At 40.3% G+C, this 20,412-nt stretch overlaps 1 protein-coding gene across 1 annotated transcript in view; it reads left to right on the top strand.

The window, feature by feature from the left end:
- Positions 1-20,412, top strand: part of EFHC2 (EF-hand domain containing 2) — a 269,672-nt gene that overhangs the window by 37,789 nt on the left and 211,471 nt on the right. Inside the window, exon 2 of the mRNA XM_084788869.1 lies at positions 14,623-14,682. Within this exon, the coding sequence (XP_084644995.1) occupies positions 14,623-14,682 (60 nt within the window). The remainder of the gene's footprint in view (positions 1-14,622; positions 14,683-20,412) is intronic.

Genomic DNA, 20,412 nt, shown 5'->3' with positions numbered 1-20,412 from the left:
ATACTTCATTCCCCCCCTCCCCCCGGGCTCTAGGGCTCTGACTTAGGTCCTCATGCAAGCACGTAACTGATTGAGCCTCCCACCTAGTCCTTTCTGTCCTATTGATATGAGGAGGGCGGGGATTATGTTTACATATACTGTTGCTAAGATGAGATTTTTTTTTAATTAACTAATTTTATTACTTTGGGTTTTTTAATTATTGATTTCTTTTTTATTTTATGTGATTTTATGTGTTATAATGCTTTGCTTGCATGTATGTATGTGTAACATATGTGTTCCTGTTCCCCATGTAGACGTAAGAAAAGGGTATTAGATCTTCTTGAATTGGGGTTCCAGACGGTTGTGAGCCACTATGTGGGTGCTTAGAGACAAACCAAAGTCTTCTTCAAGGGTGGCCAGTGCTCTTAACTGCTGTACTATCTCTCCGGTTCCATTTGGTTAGTTTTGGAGACAGGGTCTCATATTACCACCCAAATAAATGTCTACGTGCCTGTCACATCTCAGTCTTCAGGTAATCCTTTTATAGTCTCAGTTAAGGAGATTACATCTGGTGTGATTGACAAGCCCATCTGCCTGATGTTTCTGTTACGACTTGCTATATTCACAGGTGTGCTTGCTATTGGCACACATAAACGTGTTTCCTGGTCTTCTGGCTGAAGGTAGCTGTTTTACTTGTATAGACAGGACCCAGAATCATTATGCCTTTGCACTTGTACTCAGAAAGTGGAGTTCTTCAGGTTAAAAGTGTTGTTTTTATAAAAATAGAATGGCTGCCAGCTAGGCATAACTCAAAGTTGCTATTCTTCACTACTTACGTTATCCAGAGCAGATCCTGCCTGTTCTGTTTACATGTCCATTGGTGCAGCCTTTATGTTTTTATTATTATATTTTCCAGTTCTTCAGTCTTCATCTGCTACTTTATGTCTTTTATTTCCTTACTGACACTTGCTGTTTCTTTGCTTAGACTTTTCTATTTTCTCCGTGTGTTTCAATTATCTTCAGAATCATTCTTTGAAGTACACTTTCATTCCTGTCACTTTAAAATCCTTGTAAGAAAATTCCATTATTATTTGTTAACATTTTATGCCTGGCTTCTGTTAATGGCCATTTCTTATCGAGATTGGTTTTTCTTTGCATAGGATGGTGGCTCTCAGTCATATCCTGGATGTTTTCAGTATTTATGTCTACAGTGGCTTGATGAGACTGTTCCCCATAATCTTGGCCATTTGAATAGTGGGTCCTCAGTTGGTGGTTCTGTTTGGGAGACTTCAGGTGGCATGGCCTTGCTGGAGGAAGCACACCACTTGGGGTGGCCTTTGAAAGCTTGAAGACTCTCACCATTTGTAGTTCATTCTCTCTGCCTTCTGCTTGTGGTTCGAGATATAAGCCCTCTGCTGTTCACTCTTGCCAACTTGCCTGCCATTTGCTGTTATTTCCCCCTACTGTGATGGACTCTTGTCCTTTTAAAAATGTAAGCCTATAAATAGCCTTACTTGTGGCATCCCAGCAACAGAAAAGTAATACCATGATACACTGGGTCTTACTTAATTCTCCTCTTCTTAACAGTCACCTATGATACCATACTTTCAGACTATATTGGTTACTTCCCTCATTACAGTGACAAAATACCTTACAAAGATAAGGAAAGATCTATTTCAGCTTACAGTCATCCACGATGCAGTGTATATCATTATTTCCTTTCTTTTTCATTCACAAATAATATTGCACTGTATAGTTATACCACACTTTAGCCATCAGTTGATGGACCTATGGATTGTTTTCACGTTGGAGCAATCGTGAGTAATGTTGCTATGAACATGCATGTACACGTTTTTATGTGAACATAATTTTGCATGTCTCTTGGGTATACTACTAAGAGTTTTTGGTCACATGGTAGCTTTGTAGCAAATATTTTGAGAACCTACTAAATCATTTTCCTTAGAGGCTGTGCCACTTTACAGTCCTATCACCAGTGTCCCAGCCTTCTCATTTTTCTGCATCCTTGTCATCAATTCACATCATTGTCAACAACCTTCGTTATAATCTTTCTATTGGAGCTGCCTCAATTAGGTGAAACATTATCTTCTTTTGGTTTTGACTTTCATTACACTAATGGCTTTTGTTGAACATTTAATGGGCTTACTGGACAATTGTGTATGTCTCTGGAGAAACATTTTTGGAAATTCTTTGCTTGTTTTTAAACATTGGGGCATCTGGTGACTGGCAAGATGGTTCAGTGGGTGATAGATAACTGACCTCCATCCCTGGGACCCACAATGGTGGATGGAACTGACTACTGTGGTTATCCCCTACCTTCCGCATGCATGCCGTGGTATGCTCAAGCATGTGTGCACGTATGCATGCACATGCATGCACGTGCGCGCGCACACACACACACACACACACACACACACACACACACACAGGTGCAGGTGTGCATACACAGAAAATCTAAATAAATAAAATGTAATCTAAAATTGAGATATTTAGCCAGGTGGTGGTGGCACACACCTTTAGTCCCAGCATTAAGGGGACAGAGGCAGACAGATCTCTCTGAGTCCAAGACAGCCACGGCTACACACAAAGAAACCCTATGTTGGAAAACAAAACAAAAACAATCTGAGATATTTATCTTTTTGCTGGATTTGGAAATGTTTTCTCTAAGTATATTTGTGCTCTCTGTCTCTGTCTCTCCCTCTCTAACACTCACTCTCTCTCTCTCTCTCTCTCTCTCTCTCTCTCTCTCTCTCTCTCTCTCTGTCTCTCTGTCTCTCTCGTACTAAAGATGGAAATGACAGCCTCACACATCCTAGGCCAGTACTCTACATCTCCAGTCCTCCTCTTCCTAGTCTTAGCTTCTTCCTCTTCCTCTTTCTCTTCCTTCTTCTGTTTTGTTTGTTTTTAAGACAAGGTCTTAAAGCTTGCAGTTGTGATAGCTAACATTATATTTTCAGTTTAAATAACTGTGCTTAAAAGAGGACTATAAACAAGATTGCCTCTAACCTGGAAGACCCACTTGCTCAAGGACAGATAGCAAGGACAAATAAGGAATTCATTGGTCGGGAGAGGGTGGGATGGGGGGGGGGACATTATTCTGGTAATTGCCTGGCCTTGTTTGTGCATGATAATGGTCAAAATACTGTTGCTTCTGCTTCTGTAAACAAAGCTTGGCCGCTGGAGATAACCATGACATCTGCAAGACATCTGTTTGCTAAACTGAGCCCATGATTGTAGGATGTGTGCCTGCACATTAACAGAATGTAACCTTCTGATTGCAGGATGTGTAACCATATGTTTCTTTTTTCTTTTTCTTTTTCTTTTTCTTTTGCCTTTATAAACCCCTGAATAATGTGACTCAGCACCACATTTGGGAATCTCAAGTCCCAGGTGTAGCCCTGGTGCCAGTATCTGAATAAAAGCCTCTACTTTGTTACAATGTATTTGTGGTCAGACTGGTGAATCTTTTAATGACCCCAGACCCATAACGCAGGCATCCTGATTTATCCTTCCCAGAGCTAGGATTACAGGCATATGCCTTCATGCTTGGTAATGAAGTTCGTGTATTTGATTCTTCCTTTTGTTGCTCATACCTTTTTTGGTATAGTAATTCATTGACAAATTGAAGGCCATGAAAGACCCTTATATTTCCTTCGAAAAGTTAGATAATTTTAACTATACTACATTTAGGTCTGCTGTTCCAGTCAGTGTTAATTTTTATGTGGTGAGGTATAGCATGCAGCTTAACTCTTTTATATGTGGATATCCAGTTCTTTCAGCACCATTTATTGAAACAACTATTCTTTTCCACTGATTTGTTTTGACACCATTGTAAAAAACCAGGCCTAGAGGTACAGTTGAATGGTAGAGTGCTTGCCTGGTATGTGTGAGGTCCTGGGTTTGATGCCCAGCATGGAGAAAAAAGTTAACTGACTATGAATGTGGAGATTTATTTCTAAACCCTTATTACATTGTTCAATATGTTTATCTTAGTGCTTTTACTGTATATACACATGTGTGTGTGTGTGTGTGAGAGAGAGAGAGAGAGAGAGAGAGAGAGAGAGAGAGAGAGAGAGAGAGAGAGAAGAGGCTCTTCATTACTCAAGCTTTGTAGTAAGTACTGAAACCAGATATTTGTGGATTAAAGCAGGAGAAGGTGGCTCACATTTGTAATCCTAGTACTCACAGCAGGAGGGTTTCCGGTTCTAGCTCTGTTTGTAGTCTGAGGCCAGGCTGCGGAGATAGGAGCTTTCTCAAAAAGCAAGTCAACAAATTCCTTAATTAATTCTGGACTGGGAATGTAGCTCAGTGATAGAATGCTTAAGATTCTCAAGTCTATCTTTAAAAGTTTCAGTTGGTTTATTTTTGTATATTTGGTATTAGAGATAGACTTCAGAATTTTAAGCACTGTCACTGAGCTACATTCTCAGTCCCCCCCCCCCCCCAAAAAACAACCCCAAAAATAAGCCAGTAAAAAAGTCATGACAACTGAGTACTTCAGCTTTTTTTTTTTTTTTTGTATGTGTACGGGTGTTTTGCCTGCATGTAGTTCTGTGTGCCATGTGCTCGTGGTGCCTACAGATATCAGAAGAGGTTTGTAATTAGACTTACAAACAGTTGTGAATTGCCGCTTGGATGCTGGGAATTAAACCCTGGTCCTTTGCAAGAGCAAAAAAAAAAAATGTTCTTAATTGTGGAATCATCCCTCTAGGCCTTAACTTTGGTCTTTAGAGTTATTCATGGTGGTACATGCTTGTAATCCCCAAATTTAGGAGGTGGAAGCAGGAGAATGAAAAGTTTGAGGCCAGCTTGTAGTGAGAATTTTGTGATTTGGGGTTTTTTTTTAAAAGACACAGAAATATAAGAATGTGTTTTCATTTTAATCTCAGGTGTGGGGATGTGGAGCTTCTTCACAGCAGGTGACGATGATTTGCCTCATAGTCTTGTGGGGTTGTGATTTTTGCCAGCTGTAGACAGTTTCTGCAAGTGTGTGACATTGGGAATTCTGGGGACCTTTCAGAGGGTCTGTAAATGCTAGGGCCCCGAGACACAGTGTGGGTTGTTGGTTGCAGTTGGACACAATTTGTTAAGTAGTCATGTGTAAAGAAGAAGAAAGAAAGAGGGGGAGGAGGAGGAGAAGGAGAAGAGGAAGATGAAGAAAAGGAAGAAGGAAGAGGAGAAGAAGAGGAAGAAATAATTGGATATCTTGATGGCAAAGATCAAACTTGCCCCAAGGAGCTTGACATCCCTAATCTAATAGGAAGTAATCTAATAATGACACCACCACCACATCCGTCCCTGCCCACTCACTCTATCTTTTTTTCTCTCTTATCTAGTGTTATGGGGTTTGGAAGGGTGGGAGGAACAGGGTGGAGAGGAGTAGAGAAAAGAAAATCCTATAAAGTAGCCAAAGTCTGGTTATACCAATCTTAGGCTATTTACTGAAACCTTGTCTCAACAACAACAAAACAAAACAGAAGTCCAAGATTATTTCAACTACTCTGTGTCCTTGAATTTTGGTAGGGGTTGAATTAGATAATGCACAGATCAGTTCGGATAGTATAAGGATCTTATTGATATTAAATCTTCTGACCCCAAAACACAGATTGGGTCCCCATTCGTTTGGGGCTCCATTAACTGGTTTCAGTAGTGTTTCATAGTTTTTGGTGTACACATCTTGAATTTCTGGGGGTAATTTTTCCCCAGGACCCTATCAGAGCTAAAGACCCTTCACACAACTGAGTACACAAAGAACTCTAGGCTACATACAAATATTCACATCTATGCCAAAAAACAAACTTCCGGTTTGCACAGATGTGTGTTATTTGGATTGATCTGTCACTCATAGATGAGATAATTTGAACAAATATAAAATGCAATTATGTTCACTCACTCATTCATGTTTCAAGGCAGTAAGATAAAAAGGCATGTATGAGTCATCATCCCTGTTATTTGCAAATGCCTCAGCTCATTGGAAGAGGAAGTATATGTTCTAATAATGTTTTTATAAGAGTGAAAAGGTGAACTTTGCCCGTTCAAATGAATACTACAAACCATGCTTGCTTCAATGGCTCTGATGAGAATGGGAAGAGTTGAGATTCCTTAGAGCTCGAGTCTTGGGTAGGGGACATTGAAGGAGGAGTCTTGAACTGGAAGAAGGATGCTCATGAAGTTGGGTAAAACAGTGGGAGAGAAAGAAATAATGTTGGAAGTCTGGAGGTGAGAGCAAGGATGTAGGAAGACAGGGCTCACTGGAGAACAAAGCTAAGAACTCAATAAGAAAATTTGGTTCTCTGAGGATAAGGGGGTGGGGAAATGTGGGAGGGGTGTGGGTGGGGCTGGGAAGAGAGAAGGGGTGGGGGCTGTGATCATCCTGTAAAGTGAATAAAGTAAGTAAATTAGTAAAAATTTAAAAAATAATGTAAGAGGAACAAGCTGTAGACAGGGGGAAAAAACCCAACTCTAATGGGAAAGGTGTGAGAGGCTGAATAACATGAGGAGCCAGAAGCCTCAGAAGCCAAAGGTATTTGTTTCAGAAGAGATCCACAGTATCCTTGCAACACACACAAAAAAGTCAGATAATGAAGATCAGTGTCTCAGTATAGGATGACCTGCAGCACATTAGGAACCTATGGTGAAGGCCATTGGCTACAGGGGCAGATGATGATACACAGGATTGAACAAATGCATGTGACTTCGTTATGTTGCCACAAGGGACAGAACCTGGAGATTCTGGTTCCTTTGTATTGATATTAAAAAAAAAAAACAGCAAAAATGTCACCCCTGTTAAGGAGCATTTGCCAAGAAGGCTTTGCCACTTATTTGCACCAATGCCATACTTAAATGCATTAGAGGGACATTTTTCTTCACGGAGCCTGTGAATTCATGGAACCCTGGTTTTTTACTGCATGACTAACAAGAGTCTGCAACCGATTAGATTGGCCAAATATAACCATCTTAAATGACTGTTTCTATGGCTTTGTTTTCTCACAAAGTATTTACCACAAGCCACTTTCAATATGTGAGAGAAGATAGTTCTGTGTTCACTGTATAAGTAAGTATAACTGAATTGTTGGGAAGAAAAGAAATTTTGGAGGACTCAACTACACAATCTATAGACAAGATGAGGATGCTCCAGGAGTATGAACTGAATAGGTTTGGTTTAGTGGCTACTGTACTTTGGATGTCGTTTGTTTTCTAAAATGTTCATGTGCTAAAAGTTTGATCTTTTATGTGACAACTGGTCAGAGCTTTACCAGGTGGGGCTTAGTAAATGAGTTAGATCTCTCAGGACTAGACTAGTAACTATAACACTGAGCCATTTGGCTATTTCCTCACTGACCTTTGGTGCTCTCATAAAAAAGTGTCACTGTCTGAGTTATCTGCCATGTCATGCATGACACAGCATGAGGACTGCATCAGATATTGCTGTCCTGGCACAAGGTTTTCAGTCTCCAAGACCATGAGCCAAAACAAACCTCTTTTCTTTATGAAGTATCTGGTCTCAGCTATATTGTTATAGCAACATAAAATGGATCAATAGTGGCGTGAGAAGGGATAGGAAGACTGGGGAGATCATAATTTGGCTGGGAGCAATAAGTAGGTGCATTGCCTATAGGGAATTTAAAGCAACATCATTCTCTCTGCAGATGCTGGAAGAGGATGTTAGATGCCCTGGAACTGGTCCTTTGGAAGAGCAGTGCATGCTCTTTACTGCTGAGCCATATCTTTCTCTAGCCCTTTCCATCCACTTTTTATTTCTGTCTTGCACCAGCGGTTCTAAATGTTGTTGATAAAATGGTTTTTGCCTCACAGCATTTTGTCAGTCTAGAGCAGCACTATCCAGTGGAAAGGTGTTATTTTTCAAAAGCAAAAATAAATTGGTAAACGTAATTCCTTTTCTTCTGCACTGCTCCTGGTGAACTTAATGTGATTAAGCTCTTAAACGAATGTCACTGTCTGAGTTCTCTGCCATGTCATGACACAGCATGAGGACTGCACCACATATTGGCTGGCTGTCCCGGCACAATCTTTTCAGCCATGAGCCCAAACAAACCTCTTTTCTTTGTAAAGTACCTGGTCTCTACTATACTGTTATAGCAACATCAAATGGATGAATACAGTGGCGTATGAAGGGATAGGAAGAGTGGGGAATAAGTATAAAACTAATATCACTTTAACCCAGAATCAGACTAAAAATAGTAGCAAGGTAGTTTATCTTTTTCATAAGAGGTGGTATTTTTCTGCTTATGGCACACCCTATTTTTAGACAGGCTTCCAGTACTCCGTCACCACATGTGGCTCACAGCTTCTGTAGTACAGAGTGTGTGTTTACATCTGAATAAAACTGCGCTTACCCTTGCCTTGTAATAATATGTTAGGAGCTTCAACTTGGCACAATATTATTACTTGCCCTTTAATAAACATTGGAGTTACATGGGGATCGGTTTGGAGAACTACTAAACCCGGGGATTCAGGGGAATGGGTTGGCTTGCAGAGTAAGTTTGTGGTGGTTGATAACTATGAGAGCTGATGTAGGCACAATTTATTATTTTTGTTTCTGTTCTGTTGTTTTTCTGCTTTCTTTTCCTTAGTTTTTTAAAGACAGGGTCCCACTATGGGACCCATGCTGCATTGGAATGTAACATCCTCCTGCCTCAGCCTTCAAAGTGCTAGGATTACAAGTGTGCACAACTGTGCCTAGCCGCAGGTACTGTTTTCACTTCTATTATTATGAAATTGCAAATTTCTACGATTAGACAGCAGATTGGAAATGAGCAACGATATAGCAGTTATTCCAAATAGAAGAAATAAGCCATGAGATGTGTTAAGGCTAGCTTATATTATCAGTCTGAGTTTGTATTTGCTTTTATGTTCAGCTTTGTCATTTTAAGCTCTGTTGTTTCCTGAGGTGGGGTGTCTGGAGCTGAGGATGGCATCCAACTCTCCATGTAGTTGCAGACAAGTTTGAGTTTCTGGTTCTCCTGTTTCCAGTTCCAGGTATCAGGATTACAGGCATGTACTATGACACTCAGCTGCTGCTTATATTCTAAAACACTGAAGCAAAGCACAAATGATGTGAGTTAATATGCCTGTGGATAGATAAACAGAAACACTGCTTCATACATGAGATGTTTTAGTGTATTTAAATTACATTGTTTTCTTGGTTCTTAAATTGTTATGACAGAATGTTCATAGACGGCTTAGTTTTTCAAGAACAGAAATTAATTCCTACCAGTTCTAGAAACAGGAAAGTCCTACGCCAAAGTGCCAGTACAGTCCATGGCATGAGGACCTGTTTTCTGTTTCCCAGTGATTTTGGTGTCCTCACACAGTGAAAAAGGCACATAGTTTCCCTTAGGCCTCTTTAATAATAACACTAATCCTAATTATCTCTCAATTCTGAACACTACCAGCTTATGGATTAGGATCTCAACATGAATCTGGGGAGGCAGAAACACACAGACCATAGTAACTGTTAAGGTTTAAAGATAGTTTTCTAAACTGTTAGGAGCTTATTTTTAAATTACATAATCAAAAAAAGAATGACTAATATATCTTCTTATATATGCTGCTTTCCATATTCCTCTTTTTCACCCTATATACATATTTTTAAAATATTACAAGTAAGGTGTGGTGTAATTGTTTAGAATTATTTGTGTAGGAGGGTCTTGAGTGCCAGACACATCTGGCTTATGTCAAGATCGCATCTCAAAAAAAAAAGTTATATAAACAATACTGTGACCTTCATATCACTGTTTATGCCCAAATATGTATGACATTCACAGCCTTTGAATTCATTACTCTTTCACAATTGTTACAGCTACTACTACTGTTAAAAATGCATCCATACATTGAGAAGATTGAAGCAGAGCAAAGGAATGCAGCTCAGTGCCTGAGAGAGAAAACATAGTCTCCATATAATTGTGTTTAGAGAAAAGCAAAGCTAAAAATAAAATTACCAGCCTAAATAATGGCTGCACCTGTTGGCTCTGTTTCTTAACAATTAAACTTTATTATACAACCCAACTAGCTTACACAAAAGGGAAAAAAAGGTTAAAGGGAAAAAAGAGTGAACCTTCCGGTATCCGTTCCACAGGACGGGTCCCTAGGTGTCTCTGGCCTGAGCGCTGGTCCGGCCTGTTCGCTGATCCTCCTTCCAATCCACGTGAGCTCAAGCCTGGTCTAAACCTGCTGCTCCTCTCTCCTGTCCACCAGCCTGTCTGTCTCGTGCAAGGGGTGGCCTCCCTCTCCTGTTGAGGGTCGATTAGAAACACAAAAGTCAAGGTGGAGTCCCCAGGTCTGTTTCCTGAATTCCAGGCCCAGGATGGCTCTACCCAGTCTATCTCAAGGTTAATCTCAGGGAGTATCGGTGGTGTGTCCAAGGGCAAAGCCTGCCAAGACTGCTTTCACCTGTGACAATGCTTACAGTCCTTCCTACATGCACCGCAATGTAAGGAGATGAGAAACAAATGAAACCATTTCCAAATTTTGGGGCTTAAAGGGCAAATATCATTTTGTGAATGAGAAATTTGACAGATATTCCCATTAAGCAGGCCTGAATAATTTGTAGGATCAATCTTGATGAGTGGGAAGGTGTCTACAACCAAAGATGATATGATGAAAACCTGCCAAGGATAGGGGATTTGTGTCTTGGTGTCACCGTCCTGTACCTGTTTTAAGACAGAAAAGATTCCACTTTGTCACTGCCTGGATATCAATTTCTCCAGCAACATTAGGAAGAGTTGTTCCACCTCTTTCTGTTGCTTGGCTCTCAACAAATAACAGGTGTCTCATTTTTATTTGGGTCTTTATCTGAACTTACAAGAGTCTTTCTTAAAGGTAGTTATTGTTCACCAGCATTCACTATAGTATTGTAAGTCTACCTTGAGTGGTAGTTATTACAACCTGCCAAGTTGAGATCTTTATATAGATCCCCCCTCTCTGAAGTGTTAAAAGCATAAAATGCATCAGAATGTGAGTGCTCTGTACCACATCACAAATCTTGATATTTCCATGTAACCTATGCAACCAGAGTCCCAAGCTATTTGATGTGGAAGGAATATGACTTGGGGCCCAAGTGAAAGCAGTCTTGGCAGGCTTTGCCCCTTTTGTGATGGATTGAGAGGAACCATCCTGGGTAAGGAATTAAGTGAAAGGACAGAGGCTCGAAGTTTACTGCAGAACCCTTGCCCAGATCTACCCAATGGCAGGACATTCTCCATAGTTGAGGGGAGAGTGGGGACTGACTTTCACATGTACTCTGGTGCCCCATATTTGACCACGTCACCTGCACCCGGTGGCACTCAGAGGAAGGATAGCAGGCTACCAAGAAGAGACTTGATACCCTATGAGCATATACAGGGGGAGGAGGTCCCCCTCAGTCACAGTCATAGGGGAGGGGAGTAAGGGGAAAGCGGGAGGGAGGGAGGAATGGGAGGATACAAGGGATGGGATAACAACTTAGATGTAATATGAATATATTTTTAAAAAAAGGACAGGGACTCCAGCTGGGCTATTGTGTTGCAAATTGACCATCTATGGGAGGAGGGAATTGAGGAGAGACCAGGGGTTGTGAACCAACTGGAAGAAAGCAGAAAGGAGGCTGCAGGATCAGACCAGGAGGATGTGGATTGCTTCTATTGGGGAGAGGATCTGCAGGCAGGCCTGGAGACGCCTAAGGATTCATCCCCTGGAACTGATACCCGGAAGGTTTATTCTTACTCTCCTTAACCTCCTTTCCCTCCTGCTTAGGATAGTTGGGTTGTAAGGAAGATACCTTTGTTTAATAAACTCATAATAAAATCTAATTGTTAAGGAACCAGAGACAACAATTTGAGATGACAAATCTGCCCATTCTTTACACATAGCTATTAGTAAAACATATGGTCTTCAAATAGAGAAAATGTCAATAAGTGCAACCTCTGAATGCAGGAAGAAATTGTTGTGAAGTAACTCCCCCTTTGTACCTGTGGTCTTGTGATCCTTTGGATGCCTCTCCTCATGCAGAAAAAATAAAATAGAAACAGTGTTCACTTGCTATAAAGCCCTTGGGCATAATATGACATTTACAATGTATAAAGTATGCATTTCATGTTTATTTATCGTGTATTTCCTCCAGTTTAAAAAAAAACTGAATATGCAATCTACAATATCCAAATAAACGATTTGACATATTTTATACAACACATGTTCAAGTAATTAATTTTTCTCATGGAAATGTCATACCATTTAACTCATAGCTATGAGCCAAATATTTCTGCAGGAATTTGTAATGAATATATGCATAACCACAGATTTCCCCTACTAATTCTGCCCTCAAATATAATTTAAAGGGACAGAATTAGAGTCTGCTGCACTCTACTTATCAAATGCTTGGTGCATAGTAGCCTGTCAATAACATGATTGACCCATTTGGCAGATTTTACCACATCTTATGAATTTAGTTTGTTGCTTGGTCTCATTGGAATCTCACTCTATTACTAAATATAACTATATGTGATATGTTTTGAGAATTCTTGATTGCCAAGAAATATAGCAAAATAATTATGCATATACAGGAATAAACGATGATACAGAACCCAATGGAGTAGTGAGCACCTACATCATATCAGTTGTTTCTAGCAACAGGTAAGAGAAATAAGACGCAAAATGACATAAAAGTGGAAATTCATTGCCATGATGGAAGGCAGATTAAGCTCTAAGCACTCTGTAGGCAAGCAGCATGTACATGCTAACACTTGTTCAAGGAGGTTGAAATCATCATTTAAGAAGGATTTCTGAAGGCTCGGTGCCTAAGAGCACAACCTGCTCTTGGAAAGAACTTGGGCTCTGTTCCCCGCACCCCCATCATGTGGCTAACAGTCACCTATAACTCAAGCTCTAGGGGTTGGACACTGTCTTCTGGCCTCCAGGGGCACCTATATGCATGGCACACATAAACTCATGTAGCCACCTACATATAATACATAGAGAAAAAAGGAACTATGTTTAATTTTTTAATATAAAGAAGCATTCTTCTGGGGCTAGAAAGATGGCTCAGAGATTAAGAGCACTGATTGCCCTTCCAATGGTCCTGAGTTCAATTCCCAACAACCACATAGTGACTCACAACCATCTATAATGTGCTCTGAGCCCACTTCTGGCCTGCAGGTGTACTGTATACATAATAATAAATAAATTTTTTTTTTAAAAAAAGAAGCATTCTTCTATCACCCCAAAGATTAGGACTGTGCCTCCTAAACATCTACTCATCAGAGAATTGAGGAAATGAAGACAGAATGGGAGAATGTGGTCAGTCCTTAACAATTTTTAAATTTTTTAACGTTTACTTTCTCCTTGGTTGGTTTATATAAAGACCTCATGAAGGGTAGCATAGGAAATAGTTCCACACTACAGTGCTTGCCTAGAAAAAGGCCCTGGGTTTGATCTTTAGCCTTGAAAGAGAAACGAGATCCTGCTTTTTCTTTTTGTTTGTTTGTTTGTTTTATAAAGAGAACCTTGTTACCTAGTCTCTCTGTGTTTTAAATTTTAATTCATTCTAGGCTCTCTCTGTGTATACAAAGCTGGCCCAGAATTCACTATGTAGCCCAGATGGGACCTGAACTTACAATGTTTCTGCCTCAGTACTTTAAGTACTGGGATTCCCGGCATGTACCATCTTGCTCACACTCTCCTGTAGGTTCTGTACCTTCTTCAGCTAAAGTTGACTTGGGAAAGAGAAGGAGGAGGAGAAAGAGAAACCTTTTTCTTCCTTATCAGTTGCTATTGAAAATAATGTGGTTCTTGCCTGCATTATACAGGGTTCCCATGTCTTCCATAGTTACTCAACATTTTCTGCAATCACTTAGGAAAGTGACTTAGTGGAGTTGTGGAAACACTTCAGTTGATAAAGTGCTTACCTAGCATACATGAAGTCCTAGGTCCAATCCCCAGCACCATATAAGGCCAGGAATGGAGATGAATTCCTATAATACCAGCATTCAGGAGGCAGAGGCAGAAAGATTCATAGTTCAAGGCTCTCCATCTTGGCTACATAGCAAGTATGAAACTAGCCTGGGCTACAAAACCTTTCTCAATGAAAAAAAAACTTGGACAGAAAATCTCATGTACATGGCTTCAATATCACAACTGAACATCAGGTTTAAAGATAAAGAAATGGTTCCTGGGTGGGTCATACCACTGAAGGACCCCTTTCAGGTCTCTGATAACTGGTACAGAGGGACAAAAACCAAAGGAAATGTCATCTGAAATAAACAGAGTTACTTGGGAAAGAAAATCAAGCAGGTTCCAGGCTTCAGTCACTTTCTAGGCGACCCAGTATATGAAATAATTTGGGCAAGTCTAGAAGACAAATAGCCATGCTTTGTGGCTTTCTGAAAGGAAGATGACCTTTTAAAAGTCCTACTTTAAATAAATCTCAGAACCAAACATTAGGGAAAGAGAAGTCACTTATATGAAACAAATAACAACAACACAGAAATGGCATTGTCTTTTCAGTTATTTCTTTAGCTCCCCCATCTTTTCCCATGCATAAGCTATGTAATGTTTTTCTATGAAAAATTGGGCCATTCTTTTGCTATTGTTTTGGTCAGAATTTTAATTTTTATTATTATTATTTTGTAGATGTTTCCCATGAAAAATGAGGCCACTCTTCTGTGTGACTCTGCCCTGCCTTTTCCATGGGTAAGTTTTCCCCATGTTATTAAAGTCCTCTGTAACAACAACAACAAATCTACATTTAATTTTTTTGTTCATTAAAACTTTTTCTCTTAATTTGTCATTGTCATTTTTGAAACAAAGCCTAGCTGTGTAGGCAGGGTGACCTCCAGCTTGCAGTAGCCTTCCACTCCAGCACCCCAAATGTTTACAATCCAGGTGTGAGCCATCGAGCCAGGCTATCGAAACATGAGTCTATTTTTCTTTTCTTTCTTTCTTTCTTTTCCCTTTTTCTTTTTCTTTTCTTTCTTTCTTTTTTTTTTTTTTTTTTTTTTTTGGCTTTTTTTCAAGACATGGTTTCTCTGTGTATCTCCGGCTGTCCTGGAACTCACTCTGTAAATCAGGCTGGTCTTGAACTCAGAGATCCTTCTGCCTCTGCCTCTGCCTCCTGAAGGCTGGGATTATAGGTGTGTGCCAAGACTGCCCATCTTAAACATGATTCTTTTATTAACACATGTGAAATTTCTGTATAAATGGAGCTCAGTACAATATTTTATATATGCATATACTGGTCAAATTACCCTCTGTTTTCGCACCCCTGCCCCTGCACCAAGCCTAATACTCACTATCCACAATACTCACTAGTCTACTGAAAAACTGGCATGACATACTGCGTTCTAAAACTGCCACAACTGATTAAACAAGCTCTTATTTCTCATTGTCTCAAAATGGGTTATTTCACAATGTGCAGATCAAAATGCACAGATCTACAGACTACAATTCAATGAGTTTTGATAAAGGCAAACATACGCTAATTGGGATGATTGTTTCCATTCTCCCTCCATGTGCCCCCATGCCTCCTCCCAGTTAGACCCCCATCTCCCTTGCAACTCCTGTTTGCTTTTAGCACACAGATTTGCTTGGTCTACGCTTAAACTTCATATAAGTGCCATTGTGTAGTCTATACCTTATTATGTCTGCCATCTTTTTGATACAATAATTAACTTTGAGAGTCACCTGTGATGTGTCTGTCAGAAGCCCATGCCTTTTCATGGGAACTAACAGTCCCTTGTATACGAATGCAGCATTGTATACAAATGATAAGCATTTCAGTTCCTTCCAAATTGAGTCTGCTTTGAAGAACGCTAAGCATTTTTCTCTTAAATCAGTTTTAAGGGAATGTTAAATACCAGTAACAGGATAGGTGGCTAAATACTGATCTCCCTCTCCCTCTCCCTCTTTTTCTCCCTCTCTCTGCCTCCTGTCATTCTGTGGTAGGAAAACCCAGGACCCCTAACCTCAATTTTCTCCTTCTCCTCTCCCTCCTCTACTTTCCCCTCCTTTTCATCAATTTTGTTTTTGTTTTTGTCTTCTTCCTCCTCCTCTTTCTCTTCTTTTTTTTTGAGACAGGATCAGTATGTAGCACTGACTGGCTTCAATGTTCTGTTCCTCCTGCCTCAACCTCTCAAGCTATCACAGGTGTTCACCATCATAGCTGGATTTCTTTTATTTCTACACGTTTATGAGTATTTTTCCTCTGTGTAATGTCTGTGCACCAAGTGCATGGCTGGTGCCTACAGAGGCTAGAAAAAGGCATCAGATCTCCTGGAATTGGAGTTACAGATAGTTGTCAGCCACCATGTGGAAGAGCAGCCAGTACTTTTAATTGCTGAGCCATCTCTCCTTAAGGGAAGATACAGAAGCAAGGTCCTATGCAGGATCCACAGCAGTGAAGAGATGGGAGGAATGCAGTTGACAGGCCCCAGGGTAGAATGGGAGAAGATGAAAATGAGAACAAAGGGGCTTTTGAAGAAAATAACCCAAGGGGAAAATTAGTTTTTAAAGAAGTACAGGCAAAAAGAACTAGAAGTGGGCAAGGATAAGAAGAGGCAATAAACAAGCAAGCAAGCATAAAGGAGAAAGGAAAGGGTTGGATCAGGGAAGTCTGTAAGGAAAGCCAGGGGGCTTTCTCATTTAAAAACGGTGTTGTTTCTGTCCAACATTCCCTTAATTGAGGCTCAGGCTGAATCTAGGACACAGACTGGTAGGAGACTGGCTACAAATTGGTCACACCAAGGATGTGCATCAAAAAGACAAGTCTCTCTCTCTCTCTCTCTCTCTCTCTCTCTCTCTCTCTCTCTCTCTCTCTCTCTCTCTCTCTCGTGTGTGTGTGTGTGTGTGTGTGTGTGTGTGTGTGTGTGTGTGTACCTGTCTGTCCGTCTGTTTACAGGTATATGAAGGTCTTCCTAGTATCAAGACTGTGAAATTATGATGCAGACTTAGGCTATGAGAAATAATTGAATCCACGTTAAGATTTTCTGATTTTGGTGGAAAAATTTCAGGAGGATTTACTTGTCTTTGAACAGAGATAGAGGGAAGCCAGGAAAGACATGACAGACCCAGATGTCTTTAAGAAGTACTAATCCACAGGCCAGGCATGGTGGTGCACACCTTTAATCCCAGCACTCGGGAGGCAGAGGCAGGCAGATTGCTGTGAGTTCAAGGCAAGCCTGGTCTACAAAGCAAGTCCAGTACTGCCAAGGCTACACAGAGAAACCCTATCTCAAAAAACAAAAAAACAAAACAAAACAAAACAAAAAAAGAATTACTAATTCAATCCAAAGCCTTCACAGTGAGCCACTTCCAAAGCTCTGATTTTTTTTCTGATGTTTTATCTTAAAGAGATTGTTCAGGAAGCCAGGTAAAGTGATGCATGCCTGTAATCCTAATACTCGACTCGGAAGGCTGAAACAGGGTAATTACCATGACCCTGTCATGACAGGCCAGGCCTTGTCTCAAAAACCAAAACAAATGGAGCTTGAGAGAGTTAGGAACACTTACTCCTGCAAGGATGCAGAGGACGCAGGATCAATTCCTAGCACCCACATAGTAGCTCACAACTTCCTTCAACCCCGCTTTCAGGAGACCTGATTCCATCTTCTGGCTTCCATGGACTCCTGCATGCATGTGGTGTGCATAAGTAAATGAAAAATAAATTAAACTAAAACAAAGACAAACACATACACACACGGGAGGGTAGATTGTTTGGTCTCAAACCTGAAAAGTCCTTTCTTTCTTCTAGTGATGTTACTGCCATTTAAATATAGAGTATTTGTTTTTTGTTAAAAATGGAAGAGATACAAAAAAATAACTGAAAGAAGTTGGAGGAAGGAAGGACCTGGCGCTCTGTAAGGCATGGGACAGCATCACTGAGAAAGTTCTATGGGCTTGATGGCGTTCTTACCCACCCTGGGTCTCAAGTGAGTTAGATGGTTAAAACTGAGAAAGGAGAGAAGAAAAAGGGGGAACTGATGCAAATACTGAAAAATGGAGGACATTTATTCGGTCCATAAATTCCAGGGGAGAAGTTGGGGCTGTAGCTTAAGGGGAAATTGTGTACTTAACATTTGCAAAGCCTTAGGTTCAACCTCCATCACAACACACAGACACATACATACAGAGCACACACTCTCAGAGAACATAACCTTGAAAAAGCCTGCAGTTTACCAAAATTCTGATTGTAAAGAAGAAACAATATCTTGATGTGAGAACTATAATCAAATATGTCTTGATGTGCTTAGAGGAATAAAAGTGCTATGCATATTCAAAGCATCATTATTATTCAGCCCTTAAGGGAAATAGTGAAACTTCACCATTAAAACACACCTGAATAGAAATAGAGGTAACTAATTCCCCCATGGCTGTGGATCTCAAAATAGAAACCCCAATTCCACTGAGGACAGGATAAGATTACACTACATGTTTGGGTTCCACAGGGACATGACATAGTCTGCCTGTTTCTTCCAGCTCCCTAAAATTTATCCCTTCAATTTGCTGTCATGAAAATCTCAAGTGGTATGTATGAAGGCACAGTGTCAGCTTGGTTATATGGGATGAGTTAGGACTCACATTAACCCTTCCACAGATTTGCTAATGTCAGAGCACATATATGATATCCCAGCACTTAGGAGACTAAGATAGGAGAGCCACTGTGTGTTTAAGGATGCTAACCTGTCCTATGTACTGAGTTCAAGGCCAGACTGAAATATATAACCAAACTATATTGCAAAAAAAAATTAAAAGGAAAGAAAGGAAGGAGGAAGGCAGAAATGGGCAGAGAGAGAGAGAGAGAGAAGAGAGAGAGAGAGAGAGAGAGAGAGAGAGAGAGAGAGAGAGAGAGATGAGAGAGAGATACACACAGAGAGACAGACAAACAGACACAGAGTTAACTTCAATTTCTGTCTATTCATTGCCTTGCAGGGATCATGTTGGAGTAGGCAATATTTCAAATTGAGGTGTCTTCAATAAATTGGGACCAAGTGTGTGTGAGGGGCTATGAAAAAAGGTCTCTTTGAGAAATCATTTTCATTCTCCTTTTTATTCTTCTATGTTTTGAAACACGATCTGCATAATATCCAGGTACCATCAGGAGGTCAGAGTAGAGACCACTGTAAGTGCTGTTAAACTTTTTAAAAAAGAATCTTTGTAGAGCTCACATCTACCCATAAAGCTTGAGATGAGCTCACCATTCAAAAGAAAGTGTAGTTTGGAACTATTTTTCAATTCAGTACTAGTATTGAATCCAGTACTGTTTTGCCCACACTAGGCAAATGTTTCACCACAGATATATGTCCACAGCTCTTGTTTGGATCCTACATATCCCGCAAATGCCCATCTGATAGAGGCATGGGGCCCAGATCTTTTTGTTTGAGGGTAGGTTGGTGGGCCTTTTGGAAGTAGGGTTCAGTGGAAGGTCTGCAAGTTACTGGGGATATTCCCTTGAGGGAGACAGCAGAACCCAGCCTTATTCTCTTGCTCTGAGGTAAATGACTTTGCCACATGCTTTCGCCATGATGTGCTTTTCTTGGCACAGGCCCAAAGCAATGGTGTCCATTTATCCCAGACAGAAATCTCTAAATTTGTAAGCCAAAATAAGCTAATTTTTCTCACTTTTTTGTTTTTGTTTATGTTTTTAATAACAAAAAATTAAGTAATGAAGATGAACAAAAGCAAAGGACAGGGTTATAATAGAAAGTATACCTACTTTCCAGATGCTGCCTTCTAGCCATTTCCTTTGTATGTGGCATAACTCACTACAAGACTCTCAGGTCTCTTAGCAATTAGCATGTATCATTAAAATGTTATCTACAATTACACTCTCCAATCTAAATTATAGTTGCAAGTTTGTTTGTTTTCTTGGTCTTTGCATCCCTGAGTGCAAGAGTACTTCAAAGGCCCCGGAGAGGAGACAAGCCCCACAGGGGATGCACTATCCCAAATCACACTGAGTATTTACCAAGAAGGTGAAATTTGAAAATGAATAATTGAAGGTGACGTTCCTTCACACTGAAACACAAATTGCAGGTTAGTGAGCTGTTATTGTTAGTTTGGCCAACATGTCTATTTTAGTACCACGTAATTCTTTGGCCTTGAAAAGATGGCAGGGTGAATGAGTCTGTTGGAAGCCATCAGAGCCACCTCTGAGCCATAGATATAAGGACATTTTTAAACAAAACAAACTGTTCTGTATTTCTTAGAATCTTTGGAAGAAAATTGAGGGTTCTAGTACTAGATTACACAGATCTAAATGTACCAGTTTTGGTCTTTGGAGAAAGCCTTGTTAGAAAGTCCTTGAGTTCTATTAGCAGCACTGAAATATGGGAGAAGGGCATACTCATATTCAGTGAGTCCAACCTTTTCTGAGATTGAGCTGTTATCTGTAAATTAGCATCCTGGTGATTTCTGAAATTCTCCTGG

This window comes from Acomys minous, assembly GCF_964271855.1.
Source record: "Acomys minous genome assembly, chromosome: 7".
Lineage (NCBI taxonomy): Eukaryota > Metazoa > Chordata > Mammalia > Rodentia > Muridae > Acomys > Acomys minous.
This window is presented reverse-complemented; position numbering and strand designations above follow the sequence as displayed.